Source organism: Cylas formicarius, unplaced genomic scaffold (assembly GCF_029955315.1).
Source record: "Cylas formicarius isolate icCylForm1 unplaced genomic scaffold, icCylForm1.1 PGA_scaffold_7__23_contigs__length_41026272, whole genome shotgun sequence".
NCBI lineage: Eukaryota > Metazoa > Arthropoda > Insecta > Coleoptera > Brentidae > Cylas > Cylas formicarius.
In genome coordinates this window covers 14,759,406-14,787,262 of record NW_026844352.1, presented here as the reverse complement: position 1 = coordinate 14,787,262, position 27,857 = coordinate 14,759,406, and the positions used below count along the sequence as shown (strand labels likewise).

General features: G+C 32.9%; 2 protein-coding genes across 4 annotated transcripts in view; one reads left to right on the top strand and one right to left on the bottom strand.

The window, feature by feature from the left end:
• Positions 1–1,050: 1,050 nt before the first annotated feature.
• LOC132704291 (equilibrative nucleoside transporter 1-like) lies at positions 1,051–27,857 on the top strand. Of its 2 annotated transcripts, XR_009619265.1 has the most exons (10): positions 1,051–1,161; positions 7,090–7,280; positions 7,340–7,586; positions 7,638–7,688; positions 12,900–13,143; positions 15,543–15,727; positions 20,840–20,925; positions 20,982–21,181; positions 21,239–21,503; positions 27,619–27,857. XR_009619265.1 is itself a non-coding variant. In XM_060674189.1 (9 exons), exons 1-9 carry the CDS (start codon positions 1,140–1,142, stop codon positions 21,348–21,350), a joined length of 1,338 nt encoding a protein of 445 aa, XP_060530172.1. In that variant the 5' UTR covers positions 1,051–1,139; the 3' UTR covers positions 21,351–23,255. The 2 variants fall into 2 exon arrangements, 1 of the variants encoding a protein (XP_060530172.1); XM_060674189.1 differs by lacking the exon at positions 27,619–27,857 and having other exon boundaries at positions 21,239–23,255.
• The window catches only part of LOC132704289 (pyruvate carboxylase, mitochondrial), a 51,582-nt gene continuing 49,010 nt past the window's right edge, over positions 25,286–27,857 (bottom strand). Inside the window, exons 14-16 of one of the 2 annotated variants that reach the window (XM_060674183.1) lie at positions 27,177–27,450; positions 25,669–25,874; positions 25,286–25,606 (exon numbers count right to left, since the gene is read on the bottom strand). In XM_060674183.1, coding sequence (XP_060530166.1) covers positions 25,448–25,606; positions 25,669–25,874; positions 27,177–27,450 — 639 coding nt within the window. In that variant the 3' untranslated portion in view covers positions 25,286–25,447. The remainder of the gene's footprint in view (positions 25,607–25,668; positions 25,875–27,176; positions 27,451–27,857) is intronic. The other variant, XM_060674182.1, reaches the window with a different exon arrangement.

Genomic DNA, 27,857 nt, shown 5'->3' with positions numbered 1-27,857 from the left:
GACATATTATTATTATTAAGAATGTGAGAAGTTTTTTTCTATTTAAGAATCTTATTTATAGGATTCTTAAATTATGAATGTAAAAGAATTTATTTATTATTGGAAAATAATTGCCAATTAAGCCAAAACGGTAAGTCAGAGACCCTTAATATGTTATATATTTGAAATTGCTATTAAAGTGGCTATTATACAGTGTGTCTCATTTAAGAAAATTGAGGAAAGTATCAACGTGTATTAATTAGTATTTAATTTAATTTTAATCGTCAATAATAATAAAATAATAAATAATAATAAATAAAACGTGACAACACCGCGTATTTTAAGAAAATATTTAAAATTTCATCATTGCTTAAAAGCATTATTTTTGTAAAAATAAAAGAAAAAAGGTAAAAAAGTTAATAAGGAACCCAACAATGATGGTTTAAACATAACCCGAATTCTGAATTCTGAAGATATATATATATATATATATATATATATATATATATATATATATATATATATATATATATATATATATATATATATATATATATATATATATATATATTGGAAAAATGTGATGACACTATATTCCGGGATATCATCCGTTCGCTTGTTGAACTCCGGACTGCAATCCTGCAGACGTTTTCGAATAGCGTATTAAAAATTTGAAAATGCGTGACAATAAAACCATTGGTATCGTTTTGATCTGTGATGGGCTATTGTAGGGTTCAAAATAGTACGTGTCAAAGAAACACGTAAACAATCTCAGTGCGATAAACATGAGTGACTTTTCAAATTACACACAGTTTAACTTCAGATTACTCGTTATCAAAGAGCTACCGTTTAAAAAATTTTGGAGGATGGAGCTAGTTTTCTTTTCATTGGCCGTTATGTCATCAACATGCGCAAATGAAAACAATGTATATTCTGAGAGGCACTCCAATTAGGGCAGATAAAAAGACAATAGAATCCAGATTCGAAAAAAAACACATTGCATTTGATATGGAAATACTTTTGCGTATTTGCAAATCGCTGATAAAAACGTATCGCTTCGGGGTGATTTAAAATATTTTTGCTCTCTAGCGTACAGGTCAGTCCTACGCCATCTTGGCTGCAAGTTATTTTCTGTTATTTGGGTGAAGAAGGATACTAAAATGACCTGCGAAACAAAATGTGGTAAGTTGTTAGTGCTTGTGCGCACAATTTAGGCTTTTGGACACTTGAAACTTCATAAACTGTCAACTTCTTTTTTGTTCCATTTATATTCCGTGGTTCTTCTTGTCTTCTAAGTAAGATATACGCGTATATAATTTTGTGAATTTGTGAACACAACAGGTTTTCGATTCTTTGTTGGGTAGTAAAATTTGGTCAGTTTTAACTGTTTTCAGCTTTTTATAGATTTGTATTTTTTATAAGTTTATATATTTATTTAAGCATGTATTGAATGCCTTTCTACGTGCAAAATAAATAGTATTTACTTTTTATTTAATTATTTGTTTCATAATAAGTTGACGTATTTAACCTCAGAATTTACTCTAAGAATAATTACATTTATCTTAATTGAATAGTTTAAGTAAAAATATTTCACAAAAAAAAACAAGAAAGAAATAAGAAATAAATTAAATTTAGTTTGACCGAAAAATACTGATAGTTAACTGTTAACTGCTAGTAACTGTGTTAATTTCTTTTCAAAAGATATATTGGTTAGTTGCTCCCTAACTTTATAATATTTTTGGGAACATTCATTATAGTTCTAGCGTTCTATTCATTACCACCATAGCATTACAACATCATTTTTATTACAGTTTTGGGCAGCCTGCTATGTTATTAACAATATTATGTACAAAAACACCACTCCATACTATTCGCCTAACAGATAGCTTCAACATGATAGAAGTCAAGGCTTACTTCATACGATAGACTAGTCACACTTAAAATAAAACCCAAGTTTTTATACACTTTTTTCACTATGCATTCAACATGAATTTCAAAACTTAGTTTAGTGTCTCGAATTGTTCCAAGATCCCTACACCATTGAAGTTGTAATCAAAAGCTATACCGGGTGATGCAGTGCCGAACGGAACTATAATTGGAGAGTGGAGAAAACCAAAATGTTTAGTACGAGACTACTTGGACAAACCATAGTGTTGCGTACATTAAAAAAACACAAATATTTTTCCTATAAATACGAAAAGCACCCCGACCTCCGGAAAGGCGATGTATAAAGAAGAGTAGCATTCACAGTTGCACTCAACAACGAACCAAATGTTCAAAACTGTCGGTGTTGGAGCCAAGACAATGAATATCGTTTTATTCAAACTCGAAGTCAATATCCTCAAAAAATAAATCTTGTCGTGGGAATTTGGGGACATTCTGTTATTGGGCTATTTTTAATGGACTATAACCTCAAGGCAGAATCTTATTTGAACTTATTATTGAACAAGCCCTAGAAGAAGTTGTTCGCGAAGATCAGGAGATTTGGTACCAGATGGATCGTTGTCCCGCTCATAATTCCCATATGGAGTATGGAGGGAGTATTTGGGAAATATTTTTAACGGGAATATTACTGCAAGGTGCCGAATCCTTTGCCTACGCAAGTCACCTGACCCCTCGTCGGACAACTTCTTTTTGTGGGGTCATTTGAAATGTGCATATAAAAATGTAAAGTAATAAAACACTATTTCCTTAGGATGCGACATGATTTCACAATTTTATGATCGTTTAGGATATTGAATAACTGTTAATGAAGGGTTATTTCAAAATTAACTTAAAAAATAATGTTAATTTTAACTAATGTTTTGTAGTCGTCTCTTTATTATAATTATTAATTACTTTAATAAAAGGCTTGGGGGTCAAATGTATCGTAGTTCCTTGAAGCTTCGTTGTTGCTTAAAGCGTCTTAATCAAATTCCAAGAACACTTTTAAGGTCAAGAAGGTCTTAAGAGCCGCGTATTACATATTTAGTTTATTTTGAATGTGTGAAACCAAATGTGCATACCTTTATTGTAAACTAACCTTTATTTGATGTCATTTTCCAGCTTAGCGTCGTCAAGTTTTGGAAATAGCGCCGCCGGTATTTGTTCTACTGACCTTTTGCAATTTTTTCATCACATTTAATGCAATGCAAACTCCCCACATGAGGTAATCATATCTCATTCAGAAAGATATATTACAACTTCGTTATCAAATGTACAGGGGACCCAAAATTTGGGCACCTAAAATTTTTCATTGGAATTGCTATGTTCCGTTGGGCAATGCATCACCCGGTATACATTTCTGGTTTACTAAACTTAAGACAGTAACATTTGTCAATATTTAAAAAAAATCGATTTCTTACGCAGTAGTCATAAAACCTATCAAGTTCCTCCTGAAATCTGCGACAGTCATCGGTGCTTCTTACAGACGTATGTGCATTTATCCGCTTCCGCTATGAACAAAAAAACCAGCACAGGTCCCAAGTGCGATCCCTGAGATATACCATATCAGTAGATTTAGTTTTAGTCCCATTTGACTTTACATACTGAGTCCTAGAAGTAACGTTTTTGTAAAATGTGTGTACACGGCATCAATTTGCGCTCTATTATCTAACACTTCAGATATATCCTGAACATACAATGATAGATTAGTTAGTAGTAACGTAAAGTAAATAGCTCCTTTGTTATAATTTCCTCAAGCAGTTTGCTTCAAATAGAAAGCTTTGATATGGGCGGATAGTTTATAATATCAATCTTACTGTCATTCTTATAAGCAGGTACTACTACTACTACTACTACTACTACTACTAATAATAATAATAATAATAATAATAATAATAATAATAATAAGTTTATTTATCAATCAATACAAGCCACAATATCACGACTACAATATAACGCAATTCATACAAATTCCCGTAAATACATAACCAACAAAAAAAAAACGTTAAAAATAAAATTAAACCAAAGATTATTTAGTAGAAGTGGGAGTAAAATAATTATGATTATTTGATAAATAGACTAAAATAGCACCAAAGAAATACTTCTTGTGTTTGGTCCATTTTCCAAATAGTCGGGAAGTTCCTTTCTGACATTTATTAAGGATAGCGGTAGCAACAAAGGCTTATGTCTGATACAGCTCCATTATTATGCGACCAAATTAGTTTCGGGCTGAATCATGCCATTATGGCAATCATTTAACCAACCTATAACCATAATACATAAAATTTAATACAACATTCAAATGGCTGAGGTACAATTTAAAGATGCGTGATTTCACTCTAGAATTCCCGAAGAAATCCATTCATTCGACTTTACATGACTTTTAACAGTATGACGTCATTAATCATCAAACAAATAAAAATATATTAATTAGTGTTTTATTTTCATTGTTTATTTATGCAATTCGCTATATTATTACCATTATTATTGTTATTAAGAATTTTTTGTATTTTTATTTTATCATTTTCATAAGCCAATAATTCTTCATCAAACAAATAAAATTATATAAATTAATGATTTCTATTTCTTTCCACTGGCTTCGGATCAGCGTTTTGCAAATATTATTATTATTATACTGCCTTTAATTTATTTCAGACGTTAATTTTGTTTTGCCTGATATTTCATCTAAAAAGGGGGGTTTTTTAATCGAATGTCAATAATTAAGGGGATGATTTTTGGGTCCATTTTGAAAAGAAAACTTCATATGAATATATGTCGTAAACGTCTTAACTTGTGGGAGTGTAAAGTTTTAAAAAAATATATATATATTTTTTTAATATCTGTAATACCACTTTAGATATGTACCATTTTTTTTTAAAATACACCAGTGGCGGGCGTACAGAATTTCACGAGTTTATTTTTTCAGACATTGACGGTTCGCCACCGATTTCTCCAAATCGCCAATCATTTATAAAGTAATTTAATTGCTTCATTTTTTCAATTGGACGAACGGTTTTTGCTTCAAAAAAATAAAAACTTATAACAATTTCGTCAATATGACATTAGGATATCAAATCTGTTCATAAGTGAATGCGAATGTCATTATTTTTTTAAAAGAAATCAGTGGCGTGTCACTGACTGTCTATGAACAAATAATATTTTGGTTAATTAGATCCACACTGCACTGGTTAAATCGAGAACTTATTTCTGAGATATAAAATATCTATCTAGAATAAAACATGTAGTTTTTAGTTACCTTCAAAAAGAAAAATTAGAAGTCTATTCTTTTTATTTTTTATGCTACCCACTAATAATATTTTTCAACAATGAATAAATCAACAATAATCTTTTTGAAAAAAAAGTATAACATAAATCTCAGGAAGCCCTTATATGAAACTGCAGCTCTTCTATAGTGTTGCGATAAACCAGACTTTTAAGATGCCCCAAAAGAAAAAGTCCAAACTATTTAAATATAAACACTAAAGTGAGTAGGCGCGCCGTCATGCATGAACCACATTCTGTTCCTAATTAAATATGGTACTTCCTCTAGCAATATTGGCAAATCCTAAAAAGCGGCGATAATTATTTCCCATAATTTCAGCCCAAACATTTACCGAAAATTGTTCTTCATGTTTAAATTCTACAACTGCATGGGGGTTTTTATCTGCTCAAATATGGTTGTTGTGGAAATTTCTGATTGCATTTCTTGAAAGCCTAGCAATGCGCAATTTTGTCCAAAAACTATTGATAAAAAATAACACGCGATGGGAAATATCTGGGAAGTAATGGTTTTATTAGTTGAATATGATATGGGTACAATACAAATAGTGCAAATTTTTACAAACCAAGAGGTGCAGATATTCAGATTATTTCCAATTTTTCTAGTATAGGTAAATATAAATTAAGGATTTTCATTTATATAATTTAAAACTGCTTCTTCAATTTCTGGAGTTCTTACAGTCCGATGGGCCCCTTTCAAATTATTATTGGCCCTCAATGTAACTGTTGCAGTCAACTTTCTATATACTTTGAAAATGTTCGCCTATCAGATATGACTATTGATATAATCTCCTAGCTTTTGCTGTCAGCCAAACCATAAATAAAATGCATATCAACCATTATTTTTTAAAATATCAATGCTCGGATATTTCAAGCATCAAATTAATAAGACGCGAATTCAAAAACTGATGTCAAACATCCGCCTTGATAACAGAGTTAATAAGTCTTACAGCTTACTACAATAATAAGAAATAATTATAAAGATTTCAAAAATACACCTCAGAGTTTACTTATTTTGTTGAACCATTTTAATAAAAGAGATAGACAATTATTTAAGTAAGAAATAATAATGATAATAATTTATAAGCTGTCATGTTAACGATATGCAGATAAGAGGTTCTTATGTTTTTAAGCGAATACCGTAAACCGGATTAAAAAAAAACAAGAAATTAAATTTCTATAGTAATGATTGGCGACTGTAAGAATAATTTTTATTTTAAAAGTAATTCCGTACGCCCGCCACTGATGTATTTGAAAAAAAATGTGGTACACTAAATAATGCCTCTTTATACATAGTAGCTGTGTGCCAAATTTCATTAAAATATCTAAAGTGGTATTACAGATATTAAAAAATATAATTAAACATATATTAAAAAAATATATTTAATTTTTAAAAACTTTACCACCTTGTATCTCAAAAGTTAAGACGTTTAGGACATATCTTCATATGAGATTTTTTTTAATGGACTCAGAAAACGCCCCCTTAGTTATTGACATTCAATTAGAAAACTCCGTATATATCGATTATTTAATTATAATATTAAAATTATTGCAATACTACAATGTTACAATCTATAAACCTTCTGGGTTCCTCCTGCATCGGCTATTCATAGATCGAACTTAATTAAGTTAAGCTCTGAAGAAGCAAAACGATTATTAATGATAATGAAACGTAAGCAAGTTTCTCAAAAATGGACTCAGAACAAATCAAGAATATTATTGTAAATAGCATTCTATAAATTGTTTATTTATTTTTACACTTACATTGAAAATATTTTTTGTCTTCGCCTGCTTTACAACAGTATACAATTCACTTTTACACAGTTTTCTTATGGCCAAATGATTATTAATAATTTATATAGAAATTATATGTTGCAGTTGTTACGTTTGGAATTAATTTTATTTCAGAGGGTGAACAGAAAACTTGCGACCAAGTGGAAGTCGACATACCCAAGAAGCACGACATCAACGATGACAAATTTGAAAAGTTTCCTTGGGACAAGCCCCCAATCGATAGATTCAATTTCGTCAAGATCGTGCTATTTATGCTGGGTACCATTTGCCTGTTGCCAATGACATTCTTCATCACCGCGAACGAAGTATACATTTAAAAACGAACGTCTTGCTCCAAAACAACTTCACAACGTATTGCTTTCAGTATTGGATGTACAAATTCCGCAACACCAGCCTGGAATACGACGACCCCAACAACCGCACGTATCTACAGATCAACTTTGCGAGTCTGCAGGCGATCGCAGCGGTTTACCCCATGACCATTATGAATTTCATCGCCGCGTTCGTGGGCCATAAGATAAGGTTAAAGACCAGAGTCATTGGATTTTTAGTCTCTATAACTTTGGTCCTCGCGGCCCACACGATGATGGTCAAGGTCAATACTGACGACTGTGAGTACGAATCGCTCTTCAAAAGTCAGTGTTGACGTTTCTCGTTCATAGGGCAGCTCATGTTTTTCCTGTTTACCATGCTCAGTCAGGTTGTTATAAGTGGTAAGCAATCACTTTGAGTAAAGTCTATTTCAGAAAGGTGTAGAGAAGTAAAATCTTGTTAGCTTTGAAAAAGAACCACAGGCTGACTAAAGGAACACCCAAGCGACTTTCATCGTGTTATTGTTCAAAGTGTTCCATGCAAAGATTGGCTAGTGGAATCCCTAAGGCACCTTAATAAGGCCTTCCAATAGACCTTAGTTACTTTCGAAAAATCGTTTGTCAACGAAACACATATCTCGGCAACGATTGTCCGTAGGGGACCCCCATTGGTACAGAAATGATCAGCGTAGGAAAAAAATCTTTTTTTTTTCTGTTCGCCGTTCTCCGTTTTTCTGTAGGCCGGGTATCATTTGGCCCTAACTCTCGAACGTTTCAACCTATGGGGATGAGATTTGACTCATTTTAAGCAGTCCTAGAGACATATAAGCTAATAAACAACACCGATGTCCATCTTTTTTCTACGATTTTCTACCGTGTTTTGGATATTGCTATGCACGATAAGTGTCCGAAATTTTATGGTATAGAATTGAAATTTAACAGATAAATAGGATTTTATCCTTCAACTGAGCCTATTGAAACTGGGGGGCTACGGGGTCGGAAAGTATTTTCTTAAAATGAAAAACCGCATTTGCAGGGGTCCGAGAAAAAAATCAATTCTCGAAAATCGTTGGTGCGATCATGAAAATTATTGAACAAAAAGATTTGGGACATTAAATGCTCTAAATCATTGTTCTTGACAATTTTTAAAAATATACAAATAAATAAAAATAAAAATATGTGGCCGGTATTCGCAAAAAACTGAAAATTGGGATCCGCTTATAATGATAATTGAAGATAACTTGAGGATTGTGGTTCAATTATTTTTTTCTATTATATGGTCCATATGAACAGCTAAAACTTTTGTATTTAAGGTTTTCACCTATTGTACAGTTTGTTCAAGATATTCTTTACTATAATTAGAAATGTAGCAAGGTTGCTTTCGAAAAATTGTCGGTGGGTGGGGCAAGTTTGTAGCGTGTAGCGCGAACCGGATTTTTATTTCAAAAAGAAGCCTATTAGAGTTTTTATCTTTGAGGGATGCATTGTTTTTCTATCATGCTCCTGCGAGCCACTATAGAATTTCCGCAAAATCGATGTAATTTAATTATGCATGCACCCTGTAAAAAGTGTCTCTCCCATCTCGTCGAAATTGCGATTTAAATTTATATTTTTTCAAATATCTCGCGCACGCTTTATTATATTATAGAAGAAAACTGAAACTCTCTCTCGGCACAGTTTACGATACTGCTCAAATCAAATTATCCCATCTCTATCAAGTTTTCGTTTATTGCCATTAATTTAATTAATTAATTTACCCACATGTCTGCTGGTTAAATAATTTTGCCGATCGGAATAATAGTTGGAGAAAATATTTTTTCTCTGAAAACCAAAATAACCCTAAAAAATATTTAAAAATTTTTGAAAAATACCGCTGTACTTGATTGCGCCAAACTTTAATGGTTGAAATGTGGATCTGGACTTCTACTTTTCTGCTAAATCTGAAGTCGCTAGCTGCAAATTTAGGGCATCTATTACGTTTTATAATATTGCACATTATATCGCGAATACCCTGTACAATGGGTAGAAATCTTAAATGCAAAAGTCTTAGCTGTCTACAGGAGTTATATTTTACTGTAAAACAAATTGACTTCTGAATCGCAGTCTTCTAGTTATGGTAAATTTTCATTAAAACATTTATGCGAATACTGGCCACACACTGTAAATTTTTAAAAATTGTCAGGAATAAAAGTTTATAGCATTGGATCTTGCGGATCTACTGGCACACTATTTTTTTCGATCTCGTTAACTGTTTTCGAGAAATGATTTTTTTCTTCGATCCGTGCAAACGCCGTTTTTAAAGTTTTTAAAATACTTCCCGACCCCCCAGCCTCCCCAATTTCAATAGGTTCCGTTAGGGGACTAAACGCTATTTACTCTTGTCAAATATGAAGCCGATACCTTCAAATTTCGGAAGCTTATCATGTTTCATATCGATGTTCAAAAAAGAGCTGAAAATTAAAAAAAAAGAAGATAGCCACTGAGAATTGATCGCCGCCATTTTTACAGATTTTGTGCAAAAGGCGCAAAATTTGAACCGTCTAAAAGTAAAAAAAAATAGGACCTACCGTTACTGAGATCACGAGTTTACTGAGCAGCGGGTATACTTTTGTTTGTCTAAAATTTGCAGCTTTCGACTTCAAATTTAGCACAGAGATAGAAGTCCACACCAGCATTTGAACTTTTGAAACTGGGCGCCATCAATAATCGCGATGTATTTTTTAAAACAATTTGGATAATTTTTTTGGGTTATTTTGTGCATTTTTGACCCAGTGACGATTTTTCGAAAGCAATGTTGTTATTAGTATCGCATTGACAAAAGGAGATTAGTTTTATTGCAAAAAGTTTAGCTACGCGAATGGCCGAAATTTAAATTGGGCCAAACTGGACGCAATTTCCTATTTCATTACTCTACACTTTTCTGAAATAGCCTGTAGTTATATTTATATGCGAAGTTTCGTTAGCAGTTATTCAATTGGTGATGGTGTGGAAGAGTGATATTTAAATTTACATTTGGTAAGTCGTTTGGTACGAATAATATTACAGTCTGTTGTTATTTTAAATCATTTCATACCCGTTATAATGTAAGACTTGGAATTGGACCAATGAAAAATATAAACCCAATGTTGAATTTCTAAACCAATTAATGTTAGTTTGCAAATAAACACAATTAAAGTTCTACCATATACTCTTTTCTACCACCTTCAAGGAAATAATTAATGACTGAAACAAAAACTGCTGTTGTATGGTGTTTGCTACTAATCAATTTGTTCCTAGTTTCGATCAGAATTAAAAAAAAAAAACAAAAAAATGTTTTTTTAAGACCTGGTGCATATTAATTGAACCAACAGTTTTTGAAAACTGAGTTACAGTTAGCAGCTGCCTTTTTGCTTTAAAACGACGAATGCTTTACACTATTCTGTTTCTGCTTTAATTCGAGAATAGTGCGGATTGGAGAGGTTTGAAGTGATTTTTTATGTGGTGCCATTAACTCTCCATTGGAGATAAGTTCGACCTAATTGACGGCCATTTTTTGAGAGTCTGCTGACATTCTGATAATTCTGCTTCGCGAACCACCCAAACAAACTGACCAAAACTAACCAAATCTTCAGACTTCGATTTGTAGCTTCAAATAATTGAATTCCATTGATGTGGAAAAAAATGGCTCTTCCTTTGCGTAAAACAAAAATAGGGCATGCTAATTGTAACCAATTTGACTTATCTTTGTTTTTCACTTTTTTACATCTTCAAACAAGTATCTGTCGAAACTCCTCAAAAGCGGTTCTGCGATCTTAGAGCCAATAGCATTTATTTTTTCCTTAATATTTCTATTTAGTTTAAATAATGAACACTAATAGACAATAGACAAAATTACAACTGCTTTTTTCCATGGCTCGTTTAAAAATAAATATTTTTGCATCACAAAATATTGAATTAGTGTAGTTGACCCTTATATTACTTATTTTAAATAAGTAAAAATAAGTTCAGAAATGCATCTGTATATCCTCTTGGGCCAATTCAATGCGACTGGGCATTCTAGCTATTACCAAGTTTAAAATATTAGCATTTTTATTTCTTTTCTAAAAGCTAAAAAATTATATCAATTATAATACGAGGGTGGGCTGATAAGACCCGGGCCTGACAAAATACTTCATATTTGTACAAAACTAGTATATTTTGGAAAATGTGCACTTATAAAAAATAACTTTCATTTAAATTATTTAACGTCTGTTCAAGATAAAGGAAAGCTGAAGGGCTCGTCGCTCTGAATTAAAAATAGATCGCAGTGATAAGCTAAGCTCCAGAAGTCCTGTTTGACTCAGCAGAGACTGCAAAAATGTAAAAAGAGCTCGTAAGCAATGTTTCAAAGAATATTTTTCACATGAGGAAGCTCTGTGCAAAATAGATTGGCCGTTTGCTAACGTCTGAGCAAAAGTTGAAAATGCAAACTGTTTAAAGTGAAAATTTGGCACTCTGTAACGCTTCTGAAAATTAAAAACAGTCAAAACATAGACTCCAATCGGCGACACAATTCCAAAAAAGGGAAATGCAATATTATTAGCTAAGCAGGTTTTACCCACCGTTTTTTGGACTTATTTTAATTGATTACTTTGAAAAGGGCAAAACCACCAATGGCAAGTATTGCGCAAATATATTGAAAAAAGACGACATTGTGTCCCATGACATTCGTTAATCATTGCAAAACAGTCAAAACAGTAGACAGCAATCGGTGAGACAATTTAAAGGAGGAAAACGCAATATTATTAGCTAAGCAGGTTTTACCTACCATTTTTTGGACTTATTTTAACTGATTACTGAAAAGGGTAAAATCATCAATCATCATCATCATAGTATTGCGCAAATATGTTGAAAAAGATAACGTTGTGTCGCCATGACATTCGTCAATCATTGCAACGCAGTCAAAACAGTAGTCAGCAATTGGTGAGACAATTCCAAAGAACGGAAACGCAATGTTATTAGCTAAGCAGGATTTACCCACAGTTTTTTGGAATTATTTTAATTGATTATTTGGTTTAGAGCAAGGAATAAAACCGAAAAGAAATTCGCTATATTTCAGACAGAATGTGTAAATTTAGAACAAGAAATAAGTACATGAAAATTAGTATAATTAACGTTCACTACAGAGGAAAAGGAGGAAGAGGAGAAAGAGCAATTTTGTGAAGAAATGCTGCGGGTGTATAGCCAAATCCCAAAGTATGACGTCGAAGTGGTTATAGGGGACTTCTATGCAAAGTTGGGAAAAGAAGAAGCGTACAAACCGGTGATTGGTAACTGCAGTAAGCACGAAGAAAGCAATAATAACGGGAAAAAGCTGATTCATGGAGACAATGGAGACAAATGTGTAACCAAGCTACGGGCCTTCTTGTTCCGAAGAGCTGATTTATGTATGAAATGTTGAAAAGTAAAGCAAAAACATATTAAAAAACGCAGTTTTTAGTTTCCGGAACGGGACTTATCAGTCCACCTTCGTAATAACACAAATTGACCGTATGTCGCAATGTTGGTGACTGTCGAACGATCTGTTGTTGGATTTACTTTTTCTAAAACTACATGTATGCTTGAAAATGTTAAATTATAATTTCGTTATCGTAGTGGTAATGGGAATCGGCGGCATCGGATGTATGACTGTAGCTACCTTTTTTCCTCCGGAATATACCAAGATGTACTTGCTCGGTCATGGGTTGGCCGGAATTCTTACAGCCATCATGAGGCTAATTTCTATAGCCGCATCGCCTTCTACAATAGACGCGGGGTTCATATACTTTTGTACCGGCACAGGACTGATCGGTACAGGGTCGCTTCTCTTTTATCTTGCTACGAGGACTCCGTTTTTCAGGTAACACTTATTTTTTGTTCCAATGGTGGAATATTTGGGTTTTTGCGGGTACGTAGTTTGTTCACGGGATATAATTGCAAGCGTTTACTCTTCCATGAAAGAAATGGTTTTGATATATTTTGAATATTTTTGATAGAAAAAGTTTTTTTTTATGCGAAAAGCAAATACTCCTTTTGCATATAACAATGTCTCATTTTCTCTTTATTGTTAAATAATAACTTACTTATGAAACGATTTATTACATAATGCTTGTATACTATTTACTAATCCTCTGGATCCCTCCTCCGTCGGTTGTTTATAAATCAAACTTGCTGACGTTTCGCCAATCATTTACGTTGTAGAGATCATAATCATCATTATCATCATTAATTTTCTTAAAATATTGCATCTGCTGATAAAATTCGTTTAGCCTAATCTAGTTTTGCTTTACTTCGATTAAGAATTCATCGCAAATCAATAAAACTCTTCTGTATCTACACCTTGAAATTGCTTCATCTTGTCCCCATGCGAGTTCGATAAACTTTCAATCATGATTCATGACAAAATTGAAAATCTTAGTTTATCTTCTACCCAGAATCATCCGCTATTCATTCCCACCTTCTAAAGACAGTGAGTCCAAAAGCAACCCCACACTTGCCACTGTTGTCCTTAATATCTTCGAACTGTGAAAGACAAAATTTCGTTTGAGTACTCTTATAGCATTCCATGCATATGCGGCAAAGAATAAATTCGAGAGACCGAACGAAAAATATCAACTAGGCTCAAAGAGACATGAAAGAGGCTCAAGACTACTAGACATTAACTCATCAGTAGTTGCTGAACACAATCATAAAACCAACCATCCAATCTTATTCAATACAACTAAAATTATTGCATTAAATCCCTTCTTCTATGAAAGAAAAATCCGAGTATATATTGAAATCTATAAACAATCAAACAATTTCAACCGCAACTGATTTCTTTACCTTTCACCGATATGGGAATCCGAGACAACGTTCATGTCCCTCCTTGCCACTTGCCTTGCCCTACACATGCCACTGTCGTCCTTCCTTACATTCAAAATCCTACATGTCAAAAGTTCTTAAGAACTTCCTCAACATTTTCGATCTCATTCAATCTTAACGGACTCATGTACCTTTCACCAATATAAGAATTAGTCATCCGAGACAATGTTTATGTCCCTCCTTTAGCTCTGCCCGCCTCAAACAAATAGAAGAGAGAGAAAGAGAGAGTGAGAAAGTTTTTTTGAAAAATGCTAAGTATAATAAGTTTACATTTGAGTTCAAAGTATTTAAATCAAGATTACTTTTTAATGGTTTCCTAATATTCTGAATATCTAAATGGTGCTTGCTAACACACTTGAGATTCCTTCAGCTTTGTTTTATGGGGTCAGTCACACCGGATTTCTCCCTTTCCCCTGGAGTTGTGTGTTTTGGTGTCCCTGGATCCTCACTTCTTAAGATGTCTGGGCAGTTCTTCGTGTGCCTGTGACCGACAGCTCTGGTTTTTGAGGTGTGGTTCCTTAGAGAAATGTTCTAGTTGAGTTTATATTGTAATGTTTACCTATCTTCTTTTATCTTTTCGGTTGAATCTTATCTTTTTCTACAGTTCCTATTGTCTAAAAGCTTTGATACATATTCATTAATATGCAGGTCGTCCTTGATATTTAATTTCTAACTGTAGTGTCCATTCTGCACTCTAGCCCCCTCCACCAGGGTTCGATCTAATCTATGAAACACAGTCGCATGGCTATGCAATTTATAGCACATTTGAATTTTAAAACTTTTACCACCACAAATAGGTCTCAAAAAGGTGGTTGTAGGTGACTGAACTTGATTGATTCATCATCATTGAACTTTCTAACACAAGTTAAGCTTGTGAACTCTTACTTACTTCATAGGCACAATATTACGGACGTTAATTTCTCCATAAACTCCATATTCAGTCACTTTTTTATAGGGCTTCATCTTCGTGATTTAAAAATTCCGCATTTCGTTTTTTTTTTTTGGTATCCGAGACAATAATATCGAGACTGCGATCTTTATCTCACCTTACAAATTTTGCTCTCATTGATTTTATTGTTATTTCGAAAACACAAAAACATTTAATTTGAGTGTTTCTTATCATAAACTTCGTCCGTGTCTAAATCGAATCTAATCTAATAAAAAATTAATGTCAATTATAATTCAAACTGCAGGAATTTTAGTTTTGTTTGCAATATTGTCAACTCCATTAGCAAATATTATCTATAACTTAAAAATTAAATTATTATTATTATTATAAAGTTTCTGGGAGAACAACTAATCTCACCTCTTCCCTTAAGCATTCTCTTGCACATGCAATATTGACATTTATCAATTGCTTTATTACGACAATAACGAGGAAAAACATTTTTGCAGATATTACATACACGCGACGAAGCAAGAAACGAAGAAGAAGATCAACTCCCTCGGAAAAATATTCCAAATTTTAAAAATTATTTGGAAGGTGGTGCTTTTAAATATAATAACGATGGTGTTCCCAGTAATGGCGGTAGCTAATTTGGTTGTTTCCGAATATAAAGGTTCGGGAAACACGTGGGGAGGTAATTTTTTTTTGTTATGATTTAATTTCAACCTTGATACTTAAGATAAAGAGGTCGCTTGTTTCCAGATTTGCTTACGTAATGATGAGTCAGAATGTAGAAATTTACGCTGTTATTAATTATTGTTCGAATTTTTCATGGCTTTCATTATTATTCATGATCTTCTGGTCTATAATGGAGTTCTTTATTTTAAATAAGATTTCAAAGACAATTGCCTATTTTATATTTATAGTGCTTTCATAGATAAACGGTTTTGGTTGACTGCCATAAAACGCGGTGCTACCTGCAGCCGTAAATAGCGTCAATGGCTAAAATATGGAACAAATTCATTTAAAAATCAAGTATTGGATTAAAAACAGAATCCTCGCATTATAATTTTTTAAATCCATTTTAAGATTTTGTGTCAAACTTCACCCATAATTGATGTAACAGACCCTACCTATCTTTAAGTTTTATGAGCAAAAGAATAAAAATTGGAAATTGAAAAGTAGCAATTACATTTCTGTCATTAATCAAAGTGAATATGACGCGTCTAAATAAAAGCCAGAGAATTGAAATTTTAATTTATATTAGATATGGGAAAAAACGCAACATGCATCTAATGAAGTAGCTTCAAATGGTTATATCAAATGATTGGAACGTGCGTCTATAAAATAAAGAAAATTATCATCCGATAGCAGACTACAGTTTTGTGAAACTACGATGTAGATGTGCAATTTAACTCCAGTTTAAATACTGATACTGTTTACCGATGAACCCACGTTTTGTTTAAATGGTTCGGTAAATAAACAAGCAAGTAATTCCAGATAGATGAGAGAACTCATACACAACGTCCACAAAAGATAAATATTTGGACAAGGATTTTGAATGACAAAATTATTGGACCTTATTTCTTTCATCCAAATCTTAGTGAAGCCGGATATTTATAATTTCTTTAAATGACTTAATTTCTCAAAATAAATAGGAACTAAAAGTTCAGATTTTCACGAAATTATATATTTTGACATGACAATTTTTGCGACAACACCGTGTCTTTATCAAATGTAATATTTACAAACTAGCTGCTACTATATATACCGAAAATGGCCATAAATTCTCACAACCATAAATTCTCACAATAACATGAATTAAGGTTTTATGTTCATTTTTTCGTACATATAGTACCAGGTAGTTTGTAAATATTACATTTGATAACGTCACGGGGTAGTCGAAACAATTGTCATGTTAAAATATATAAGTAGGTAGAAATGCGTCCTTATTGTGGAATTTTTACTTTTAAAAATTTTATTTTGCCAAGATGCCTTTCACCTCTGTGAAAAGAATCGTACTAAATCACACCAAACGATCGCTATTCTTTCCAAAGAGCATTACAGATGATTTGGTTGGATCAAGCCGTAACATGCTGAAAATTCAGTTAGTTCTTTTAAATCTCTATTAACTAATTAGTACAAGTACTAGGGACAAACGAATATAGTACATGAGTATCATCAGCATAAAAGTATGCCGTGACATTTTTCATACACGAGACAAAATTGCTGGTATAAGTTGTAAATAAAAGAGGCCTCGGTATAGAACCTTGCGACACACCGCAACTAATAGTTCCTCTAATTTTTCAAAGACACTTCCACAGGCTATTGTAATACTTTTTATAAAACTTCTGGATTCCTCGTGCGTCGGTTTGTGTTGTCGAATTAGCTAACGTTTCGCCAATCATCCTGCTTCTTCAGAACTTGACTGAAACTTACTTTGGCGAAACGTTAGCTAATTTGACTTAACAAAAACCGACGCAGGAGGAATCCAGAAATTTTATAAAAGGTATAACAGTTTCTCTAGCTGATTGACCAAGACTTGTCTCGACATATTGCGTTCGATCTCTAAGATAATTTGTTATTAACATTTTGGCATTATCCGAAAACCCGGCATAGTTTAAAATAGGTAACAGTAGTTCGTGGAATATCGTGTCAAATGCTTTGGAATAGCCCAGAAACACCAAAACAGATAACTGATCTGAATCTAATGATTTTATAATGTCATTTGTAATATTCAAATATATATCCAGACCTATACCTTGATTGGTTAGGAGACAAAATGATATTTGTTTACAAAATAAAGTCGTATTTGATTGTTTATAATATTTTCTAGTAGTTTTGAGAAGCAGGGTAAAATACTAATCGATATCAATTAAATTAAATTAAATTAAAGATCAGTCGAATAACGAAATAATAGCAAGATAAGTTAAGCTGTATTCAAGCACAGAACAATAATATAGGAAACACACAACTAGGGGTGAAAGTGCCCAATTAAGGAAAATATGTCTTTACCAAACCAAGCGTGGAAATACACTGACCCGACTCAATCACGGATCAACATTGTAGTCTAGTCCATAGGCCTCGTATGGTATGTTCATAGATATACGAAAGTAACCAAAAGCTTTTGAACGGATTATCCAAGGGTGGTCATTAACATACAATGCAACAAGATTATTACCTTAATTAATAATTAAATCAATTAATAATTACCTTAATTAATGATAATAATCTTGTTGCATTGTATGTTAATGACCACCCTTGGATAATCCGTTCAAAGGCAATTGGTTACTTTGTTATATTTATGAACAGATCATAGCCTTAGAAATAAATTTAGTCCGCATTTGGTAACGGATAGTTAGATCTCCCCGAAATGTTGTGTAAACAAAATATAAATAATAATAAATAATTATACTATTATCTCCCTCCCCATATATGAAACTAACATTTTTTTATCAATTAGATAATACATTCATAAATATAGGAAATGCACAATAAATTTGAGAAATTTGTGCGTGCATTTGTTCAGTTTAATGTAACTTAATTTTTGTATATTTCCTATTTTGCAAATGAATTGGAATCTGGTTTTTACGAATTTTGTGGAGATTTAATAGTCTGTTGACTGATTTTATGCAGATTTTGTTGATACTTAGTACCTTTGCTTCAGTAACCAATTCTTTAGAAGGATGTAGTTTGTTTTTGAATAATGTTATTTTTAAAATACGTTTCTGTCAAATCTGTGGCCTTGGAAGAGGGTTATCCGTTGCAACACCCCAAACCTTTATACCATAGGATGTAACTGATTCTACTATAGATTTAGGGAACTCTTTGAAAAACTCCGACGTAATATATAAAATTTGTGGAATAACTCGCGAATTTTCACAGCGATGTAATAGATGTGATCATCCCAATTAACTTTTAACTCTTTGGTGGAATTTATGAAAAGATTCGGGTTATAGCTTGAGCAGGCAAAATTATGGATTTTTTTCTTTGCAATTTGGAATAAGTATTGAATTGGGTTTTTGCCTAAATTAAGTAACAGTAGGATCTAGCCATATTTTCACCAGACTTAATAATTCTTCAGCCTTTGCAAATGTTTCTTTCAAAGTATTTTCAACGATAATCAATGCCGCATCATTCGCATCGCAGACCTCGGTAAAATAGAAAATATGCCATTCATGTGTCACCTACTTTAACTTTTTGCAACCTATCTTGTAGGTACCCAAAACTAACCAAAACTATGCTGTCCGTTATCTTGATCAACGCATCTTCCGTAACCCCTTTTTTTCTAAAAAAGATCAAAAAACTTCATATAAACTTATTTCCTACATTGCCCTAAGAGATAGCAGTCTATTAGTTTCATAAAACATTTTTTTTTCTATCATAATTTTAATTTACATTGGGCTTTGATTCTCTGAAATTGTCAATGGAAGAAGAAGATTTCTTATTAACAGTATAATTTTAACATCAATATCAGTGCCACAATTTCTTTATTTCAACACACATTCATCACTATTACAAAAAAAAAACAAATAAAATGATTTAAGAAGCAGTACATCACAAAGCATGTTAGAAAACATTCAAGCAGCAGCAGCAAATCCATTGGCATTATTATCGCTTTCTCGATAGAACCTATTTTAATTTGTATTTAAATTTATTTACATGTAAAATTTTAAAATTTTATTATAGTTTATTGTTATAGCCTCAAACAAATATTAGAATGACGTATAAATTTTGTCCTAAGCGCCGACGGATCACAAATAATTTTATGAGTAAATGATCCCAAGTGTTGCAACATTCTAGACCTCATGAATAAACATTTATCTCCTCTTTTATTTTATAAGTGGTAGGTTAGAATATTCTAATACCATGGATTAAACGATAATAGGTGTTTTGCATTTTTTGAATTCTATTTTTATCGATCTGTGTTAAGCAAGGCCCATATAGAAAGTATTTAAACTGAGAGAGTGCAATAATAATTTTCTAGTTTTTTGATACGAAATTTTCCGCTTGCAATAAATTAGCCTTAAATTGAAGTGTGCCTTATTGACCAAATATTTAAGAAGTTCTCTAAAACGCAAAGAAGTATAGATTGCTACGAATAAATTTGTCGCATAATCAGTAAATATTATTTTAGTATTGTTCACTTTTTTTGTTACTAAAATATAAAACTTTTGACATGTTTATATTTAGTAGCAAATTGTGATCTAAAGAAAGCTGTTTAATAATTTTCGGATCAGCAATAATATGCGCGCATACCTGGTTATACATGTTTACTGAAAATTGTTAGAATATTTGGGTATCATACTTTAGAGACTTTAAGTTATCAGATGTATAGATAAAATTAAACCCTGAAGCATTCTAGACAAAATATCAACACTTGAAGAGAAAACTTTTGGAAGGTATATTTATTAACATGTCACATAAACATGTGTCCTAACTTGCTGCGTTTGGAGTGTCAAAGCTTGTATAAGGCAAACTTTTATTTTTATTAATTGCCCAATAATCTTTCAGCTGATTTTCACAACTTGTCGTCACAGGCGTTTTTATTTTATGTTAATCAAAATACAATTTCTGGTTCCATTGGCGCCTCCGAAGGCAACATCATGGTAGGCCACCGAAGCTAATTTAATAATTAAACATTTTTGTCCTTTTAAACTATTGAAAATCGGAATTTTCCTGGACTAAAACAATTAATTATAAATTATTAAGTAAATTAATAACAGGTTATTTATATTTATTTATAATATTCATAGCACATGAGTACACGGTTCTTCTGGATTCGTTTGAATCATTATAATTTCAGATAGCTACTTTGTCACCATAGCGTCATATCTGACGCCAGCAGTATGCGACATCATCGGTAAAGGGCTATCGAACAGATTTGACAGAGTAAGTATTCCTTCTGCCAAAGGTGCTTAAGTACTGAATATGCGCGTTTGTTGCAGAACTACCCGTCATGGATCTTAGCAATAATCATACTGATAAAAACAGCAGTATTCGGACCGATGATATTTTTTTCGAACGCTCTGCCCAGGGTGCACACTAGCGTAATATTCGGCCGCGATTGGGAATACATCCTAATTATGGCCGTTCATGCATTTGCCGGCTCTTATATTGGTAACAACATCATGCTGAAGCTGATAAGGTAACTCAATAGTCTTTGGAATGTCGGAGAGGACTAATTTAAGCGTCAATATTTCAGATTAGTACCGAAGGACAAAATGGATCTGACCATGTCGGTAAACATGATGTCTATGGGCGTAGTCGCTGCTGCGACGACACCCCTGGGTGTGTTCGTCGTTAGCTTGTTATAGAAGGTTTTGAATGACAACAGCGCATAAAGACTGACGTGTGACGTAACCCACTAGCAATAAAAAACAATTGCCGACCAAATTAACAGGAACCTAGGAAACGTATAGTTTTGTTCAAATTAATACCGTTGACTGGCACACCAAAATATCACCTAGGTACTACACAATTCGTGAATTGGAACAGGAAAAACATTTTTGAGTTCATTATCTCATTGTTTTCAAAAGTTATGAGAAAGTGGTAAAGAGAATAGTTTTAAAGATTGTTAGGATGCACAATTCGAAATATTTTTAAGGTATACACGGCGGAAAAGAGTGACCAATTAAACATACATTTTTTTAACTTGAAAGTCCTTATTTTTAAATTTTGTTGTGAATTGGCTTCGAAATTATTCAACTTTTTCTATTAAATTAAATTAAAATTGAATATTGACCTAAACCTAATAATATTTCCAATATATTTTTTTAAATACTGGTTTTCACACTTCAAAAGAAATTGCCTACGGTCATTAATTTTGAAAATCGATCACTCATATTTGGTATATAATAAGATGAAGTAGAAGATATGTTCAATGTAATTTGAATTAGATCCTACAGGTGGCTCAAAATGAACGAATGAAAAAATGATAAATCTGGATGTTCTTAAATGACGCACTATATACAGGGTGATTTTTAATTGAATATCCATGATTAAGGACGCGATTTTTGGGTCAATTTTAAAAAGAACACTTTATAGGAACACCTGTCCCATTTCTATGGGTAACGGATATTCAAAAATTTTGGAACTTTTATGATAATCAACACCTACATTCAAAAATAAGTGTTTTTTCAGAAAAATTGTTTTTTTATTTTTTTATATATTTAATCGTTATGGGCCACCATACTTTAATTATTAACTTTAAATTGTGCATCCTAACAATCTTTACAATTTTTGTATTTATCATTTTATCATAACTTTTGAAAGCACTGAGGTGATGAATTTTACTTTATCCATGACTTAACTTATACCTTGAGCTAACAAAATCTTATGTATATATGTGTATATAAGATGTGTATATATGCAAATTTGAGGTGAAAATGTCAATTGGCTTAATAACACCCTTTTTTTCGAAAAACTCAGTTTTACGATATGATTGAATAAAGTAGACAGTTGAAAATTATTAATGGAATATGATGTCGGGCAAATGTCCACCTCTAGCACGTTTTCCAACAAAGCGTCGCTTATCACGTCTATCCAGCGCTTCAGGGCCTTCGTTTGGGTTGCTTGTGGTTTGTTTATTCATGTAATCCTGGTCTTTCAGAGAAAATAGTAAAATTGCAAGAATGAGGCGGCCAATTGCCCAGGTCACTGATGTCAATATTGCACAACTACGACATCAAAAAAATCATTTTCAATAAAAAAGGAAGCGATGCTGCCTGACCACAAACACCACTACTGTGAATGTGTTTTCCGGCAACTGTTTGTCCATTTTGCGACAATCTTTGTTGTTTACATGACAGCCTAATTGGTTAAATGATTCAGGATTCCTAGAAAAAGCTGCTCGAATTTTACAAAGTGATATAGTAACATTTTCACTATTTTGATATTAAATTTTCACAATTATAATTGGTTGTTTAAGAGTGTAGAGTGTATAATTTAAAGCCTATTTACTTTCTAACCTCAAGTTTGCCCCTGCGTTACTAGCACCCCTTTCCGAAAGGGGTGTTTATGGAACCCAATATTTTGGAAATTAATTTGAACCAAATTATACGGGCCGATTTCAAACGTGAAACCTATTCGACCACGATGTCTTTCAAATTAATCTCTATTGTTTTTATAAAACAGATACCTAGGAATTTCGGAATATTGGAATTAATGTAAGATTTAAAATGCTCGGCTGATCTGAATATACTTATTTCAATGTTACGTGTATAGCTAATGGATTTTGAATATGTTTGTTATTAAAAAGTAATTTGTTGTTTGAAAATTATAATAAAGATTTTCTTATAATATGTTGTTGCATTGCATTTTCTTTAAATTGTTTGTTCTTTGCATATACATGAATGTGTGCTTGATAACCTCCTAAACCTCTTTTTTTATAGCCAGCACGCAATTCTAAAAGCAGATAAAGGAATCCTAAGGTTTTCATGAACACAGGCGAATATCAAGAAAAAATTCAAGATTCTTACAGACGGATCCTCTCGTCAACATAAAACATTAGGATCTTTTTTAAGTTGACGATGGTCTATCTATGGAACGCAACTTTAAATCTGTTACAAAGGCTTTTTCTTCCAAAGACAATGAGTCCGAAAGCAACCCTACACTGGCCACTGTCGTGCTTCCTTACATTCAAAATCCTACATGTCAAAAGTTCTTAAGAACTCTCTTAACATCTTCGATCTCATTCTATCTTAACCGGGACTCATATACCTTTCACCAATATAAGAATTAGTCATCCGAAACAAAGTTCATGCCCCTCATTTAGCTCCGCCACCTTCAAATAGTACATAAGCGGGTACAAAGTAAAAGGTTTAGTTAAACTCTGAAGAAGGCAACCGCATGATTGACGACACATCAGCAGGTTTGATTTATAAGCAGGCAATGTTCGTTGATTAGTTATTTATTAGTTACTTACAATTTACTTACTTATATTTATTATACAGTGAGGATCTAAAATCCGCTCCTCTCCTTTAGCTTTCGAAACGTTGGGTATATTGCGATGAAATTTGAGACAATTCTCTAAATTTTTCGCAAAAAGACATTTCCATAATTCAAGATGACGGCATGGCATAGTTTTTTTATGGAATAGTGATCCTTTTTTTTTCTCTTTTTATCCCTAATTCAAATCTAAACGATAAAACACGACAAGATCGATTGAAAAGAAAATCAAACATCCTTAGAAATGTTCAAAGTTTAAGTGCCTCCCGTCATTTTCTATGCAGTAATTTATCTTGCGTCGTGTATTAAATTGTGCTTTTTCTGATATGATAAAATATATTTTCAGGAGTAGTAGGGCGAGTTCCATAAACAATATATTCCATATATTCTTCCTTAAAAGTAGAAGTTCAGGACAGTAAAAGTCTGCAAATCCGGCAGGCCACGGAAACAATCTGCCTCTTGTTGTTATATGGATAAGTCTGGTCTATTAAACACTCGCTGCCCTCGTGCCAATTAAACTGGTGACTAAAATGTCGCTTACTGCACTTGTTGCCTAATATACTATTAATAACAACTAGCGGCAAAAAAAATATTTTTATGACAAGCGCGATAATTAATGAATTTTTAATGCTTTTATTGTTCTCTACTTATTGCTTAAAACATCAGTAATGAATAAACTTCGTCTTTAACAATATTAATAAGTGATTAAACTTAATTTTCTATAAAAAGAGATAATACTCAATATTTGTAAAAAAAAATAATATAAACTCATCAAAGAACTTCTATTTCAATTCCATCCCGCAGAGTGAAGATGCTTATCAAAATTGAACTTTTTTTGAGTTTTAAATTCTTTCATTCATATTTTTGGTTAGGATAAAATGATGGAGGCGCGATTTTCACTGGGTTGTTAGGCTATATAATGTGGTAAAAAAGTCATATAATCGCACTTAATTATTTTTCAGAAAATATGTTTTTTGCTATTAGGTGAAAAAGCGTTATCTGGTGGACGGGTACTACACGAAATCATTTCACTCACAGCAAGCGTAGGAAGCGTAACGACTCCACAAAGCCGTTTTGAAGTTTTCGATATATATTTGTTGTTGGAGCACCCCTAGCACTTTCCTTTTAGTTTTTAATTTTTAGTTTGTTTGAGCTTTAAAACAGTGTTCACTCTAAGTATCATTAATATAAAAAAATGCAGAAAACAGGTCTTACAATTCAAGATGGCAATTACGCTCCCTGGTGGTCATTTCAAAGCCTCAAAAATGGTTTCACAAGTTGTTTAACACCAACACAAGCTAAAAGGTATCGTTTATTTTATCAAAATTAAAGAGAAAGAAATCTTAAAAAACACATCACATTGCGTGTACCATCACGGGCTTAACACTCGCCACACTTTAAAAGGAGGTCTTATAAAATGAAACGCCCGCTAAAAATAAACGCGTATATATAAGGTATATCTACTTTATTCTAAGCTTAATATCAAATCTTCAGCTTCCAATTTCATGTTCATTTGGGCATTGATGGTCTTTACTACGCCGGCGACCGGGCTCTGTACCACCGTCTCCATCTTCATCGCAGACAGAATCACCAAAGGAGTACCTTTCTCAATCTTTTCCCCTACCTACGGATCATTTTAATGGGTTGGATCCTGCGCTACACTTCTTCCCTTAGCCATTGACTTACCTTAACTCTAATGTCGATCACTGTGCCGGGCATGGGCGCCCCGATCTGTTTGCTGTCAGTCTTGACTGCCTTAGGATGCAACTGAATCTCTTTGCCTGCCTCTTTGTCTCTGATCAGAACAGAACGCAGAGTACCGTTCAGTTCGAAAAACACTTCTCTTTCGCCGTGTTCGGTAAGATCTTCCGCCACAGCGAGAGTCTTAATACCTAAAATTTAGAATTTTATATAATACGATACAAATACAAATAATAAATACATATATTTAATAATACAAATATTTAGCAAAATTTAGAAAAATTGTTTCAACGTACACGGTGACAATGCTAGAATATATGCTTTAAAATGGAACCCTCTATTTATTTTTGTCGGTTATTCCTCGATGAGAAAAAATAAAAATATTTCATTCTGCAGTGGCCGCGTAAATGATGGACCTTCTCTTTAATTTTTTGTACCCTTATGAAATTTGGCATGCATATAATTTAAATGTTATTAAGTATTTTTTTAAATGGTAAGAAGGGTCATGTGATAAACGTCTCTTCACGCTCTATTTGCAAATCAATTTTGAAAACATTTGACTAGTCAGTTTTTGCAAGACTCAAATGAGTGCTTGCAAATGTTTTATTTCTTTTCTATTACTTAGATGTAGCTTAAATTAAAAACATAAATAGTTTCATCGTTTTATGAAATATTTTACAAAATGCTCGAAATTAGCACCTTGCGAATTTTGACAATAATAACAATAAACGCGTTGCTAACATTATGCAAAGTTTCTGGGGGAATCACATTGGAAACATTTTAGATTTTCAACTGAATTTGGTTTTGTAACATAAATTTTACTTTTTACATATCCCCAAAGAAAAAAGTCCAGTGGTGTTAGGTCTGGCAACAATTCTCAACTATAAATCAGAAACATCACTTTACACTTAAACTCGCACTTGCACGAAAAGTAAGTCGTTAGGAACGAAATAAATTAAAACACAGAATACTAAAATTGGGTCATATATGACCCAGAACAACAAAATACAAATTATTTTTAAACTATAATAATTTTTGTTTTGGTTATTATTGCATATATTTTAACAGAGCATTTTAGGTTAATTCTCAGAAGGAACCAAATCGAAAAAAAAAGTAAATAGTATGTCAATTTTGACCCGGCTTCAGTCAGGTGGAGGTTAATACTCAAAAAAATATTTTTTGGGATGTGAATTTATGGAATTAGAAATGTCCGTGTTAAAAATTAATCGGGAACCCGATGTAGGGTTTGTAGATTAAGTCCGCTAAAACAGTTTCTCATCCGTGCTTATTACACACGTTGTTGCGTGATTTGGCATCCCGGTACCATGGCAAACCTTACTGCCTCTGCATTCTCTCGATAAGCATTTTATACAAAAATTTTGAAGCAATTTTTCCGGAATTCAAAGCAGCAACCATTAAAACGAATATTTTTGCCCGTTGTCAGATCATGTCAGTTCAATAAAACCCTGTATATATTTTTTAATTTTTGTTACCTAAGGTTTTTCCCTTTTCGATGGTGACTTCAAACTCCTCCCCCACTTTGGGTCCGGTCAAAAATATCCTAGTGTCTAGTTTGTCGACAGGGCCGTATTGATCGTTGAACGCGAGGTATTCTTTGGTCACTTGGGGGTAGAGAGCGGCGCTCATGATGTCGCGGTCCGTGGCGGTGGGAAAAGTTTGCCTGATTTCAGTGGCCAACTCGTCCATCTTGAGGGGCGGCAAACTTGCCCCGGGTCTGCCCTCGATACGCGGCATATCTCGTAGCACCTAACACGTTAAAAATTAAAAATGTGACCCCTTGTTTTCTCATGACTTGCCAGCCCTATTCACTTTTTTATTTGAACAGATAACTTTTCGAAATTGTTACGAACAAAAATAAAAAATTATTCAAATTTTTTTTCAAGAGGGGAATCCAATTGCATGCCTATTTTGCAGAAATTTCTCCTGGTCCAGTGAAGATGAACAGCTACCGCTAAAAAAGCCAACCTACTCAACTACAGGTCAACAATTAGAACGGTTTGCTTTATCTACGCCAATTCTACAGTCAACAGTCGTCCTGAACACTTCCCAGTCTAAATGCTAATACTACTCAACTCTTGGGGGAGATTTTAAAACCTTTTGTATACAAACGTGAAATACAACATCAAACAGCAACAAGACTGAAACCCGTTCAC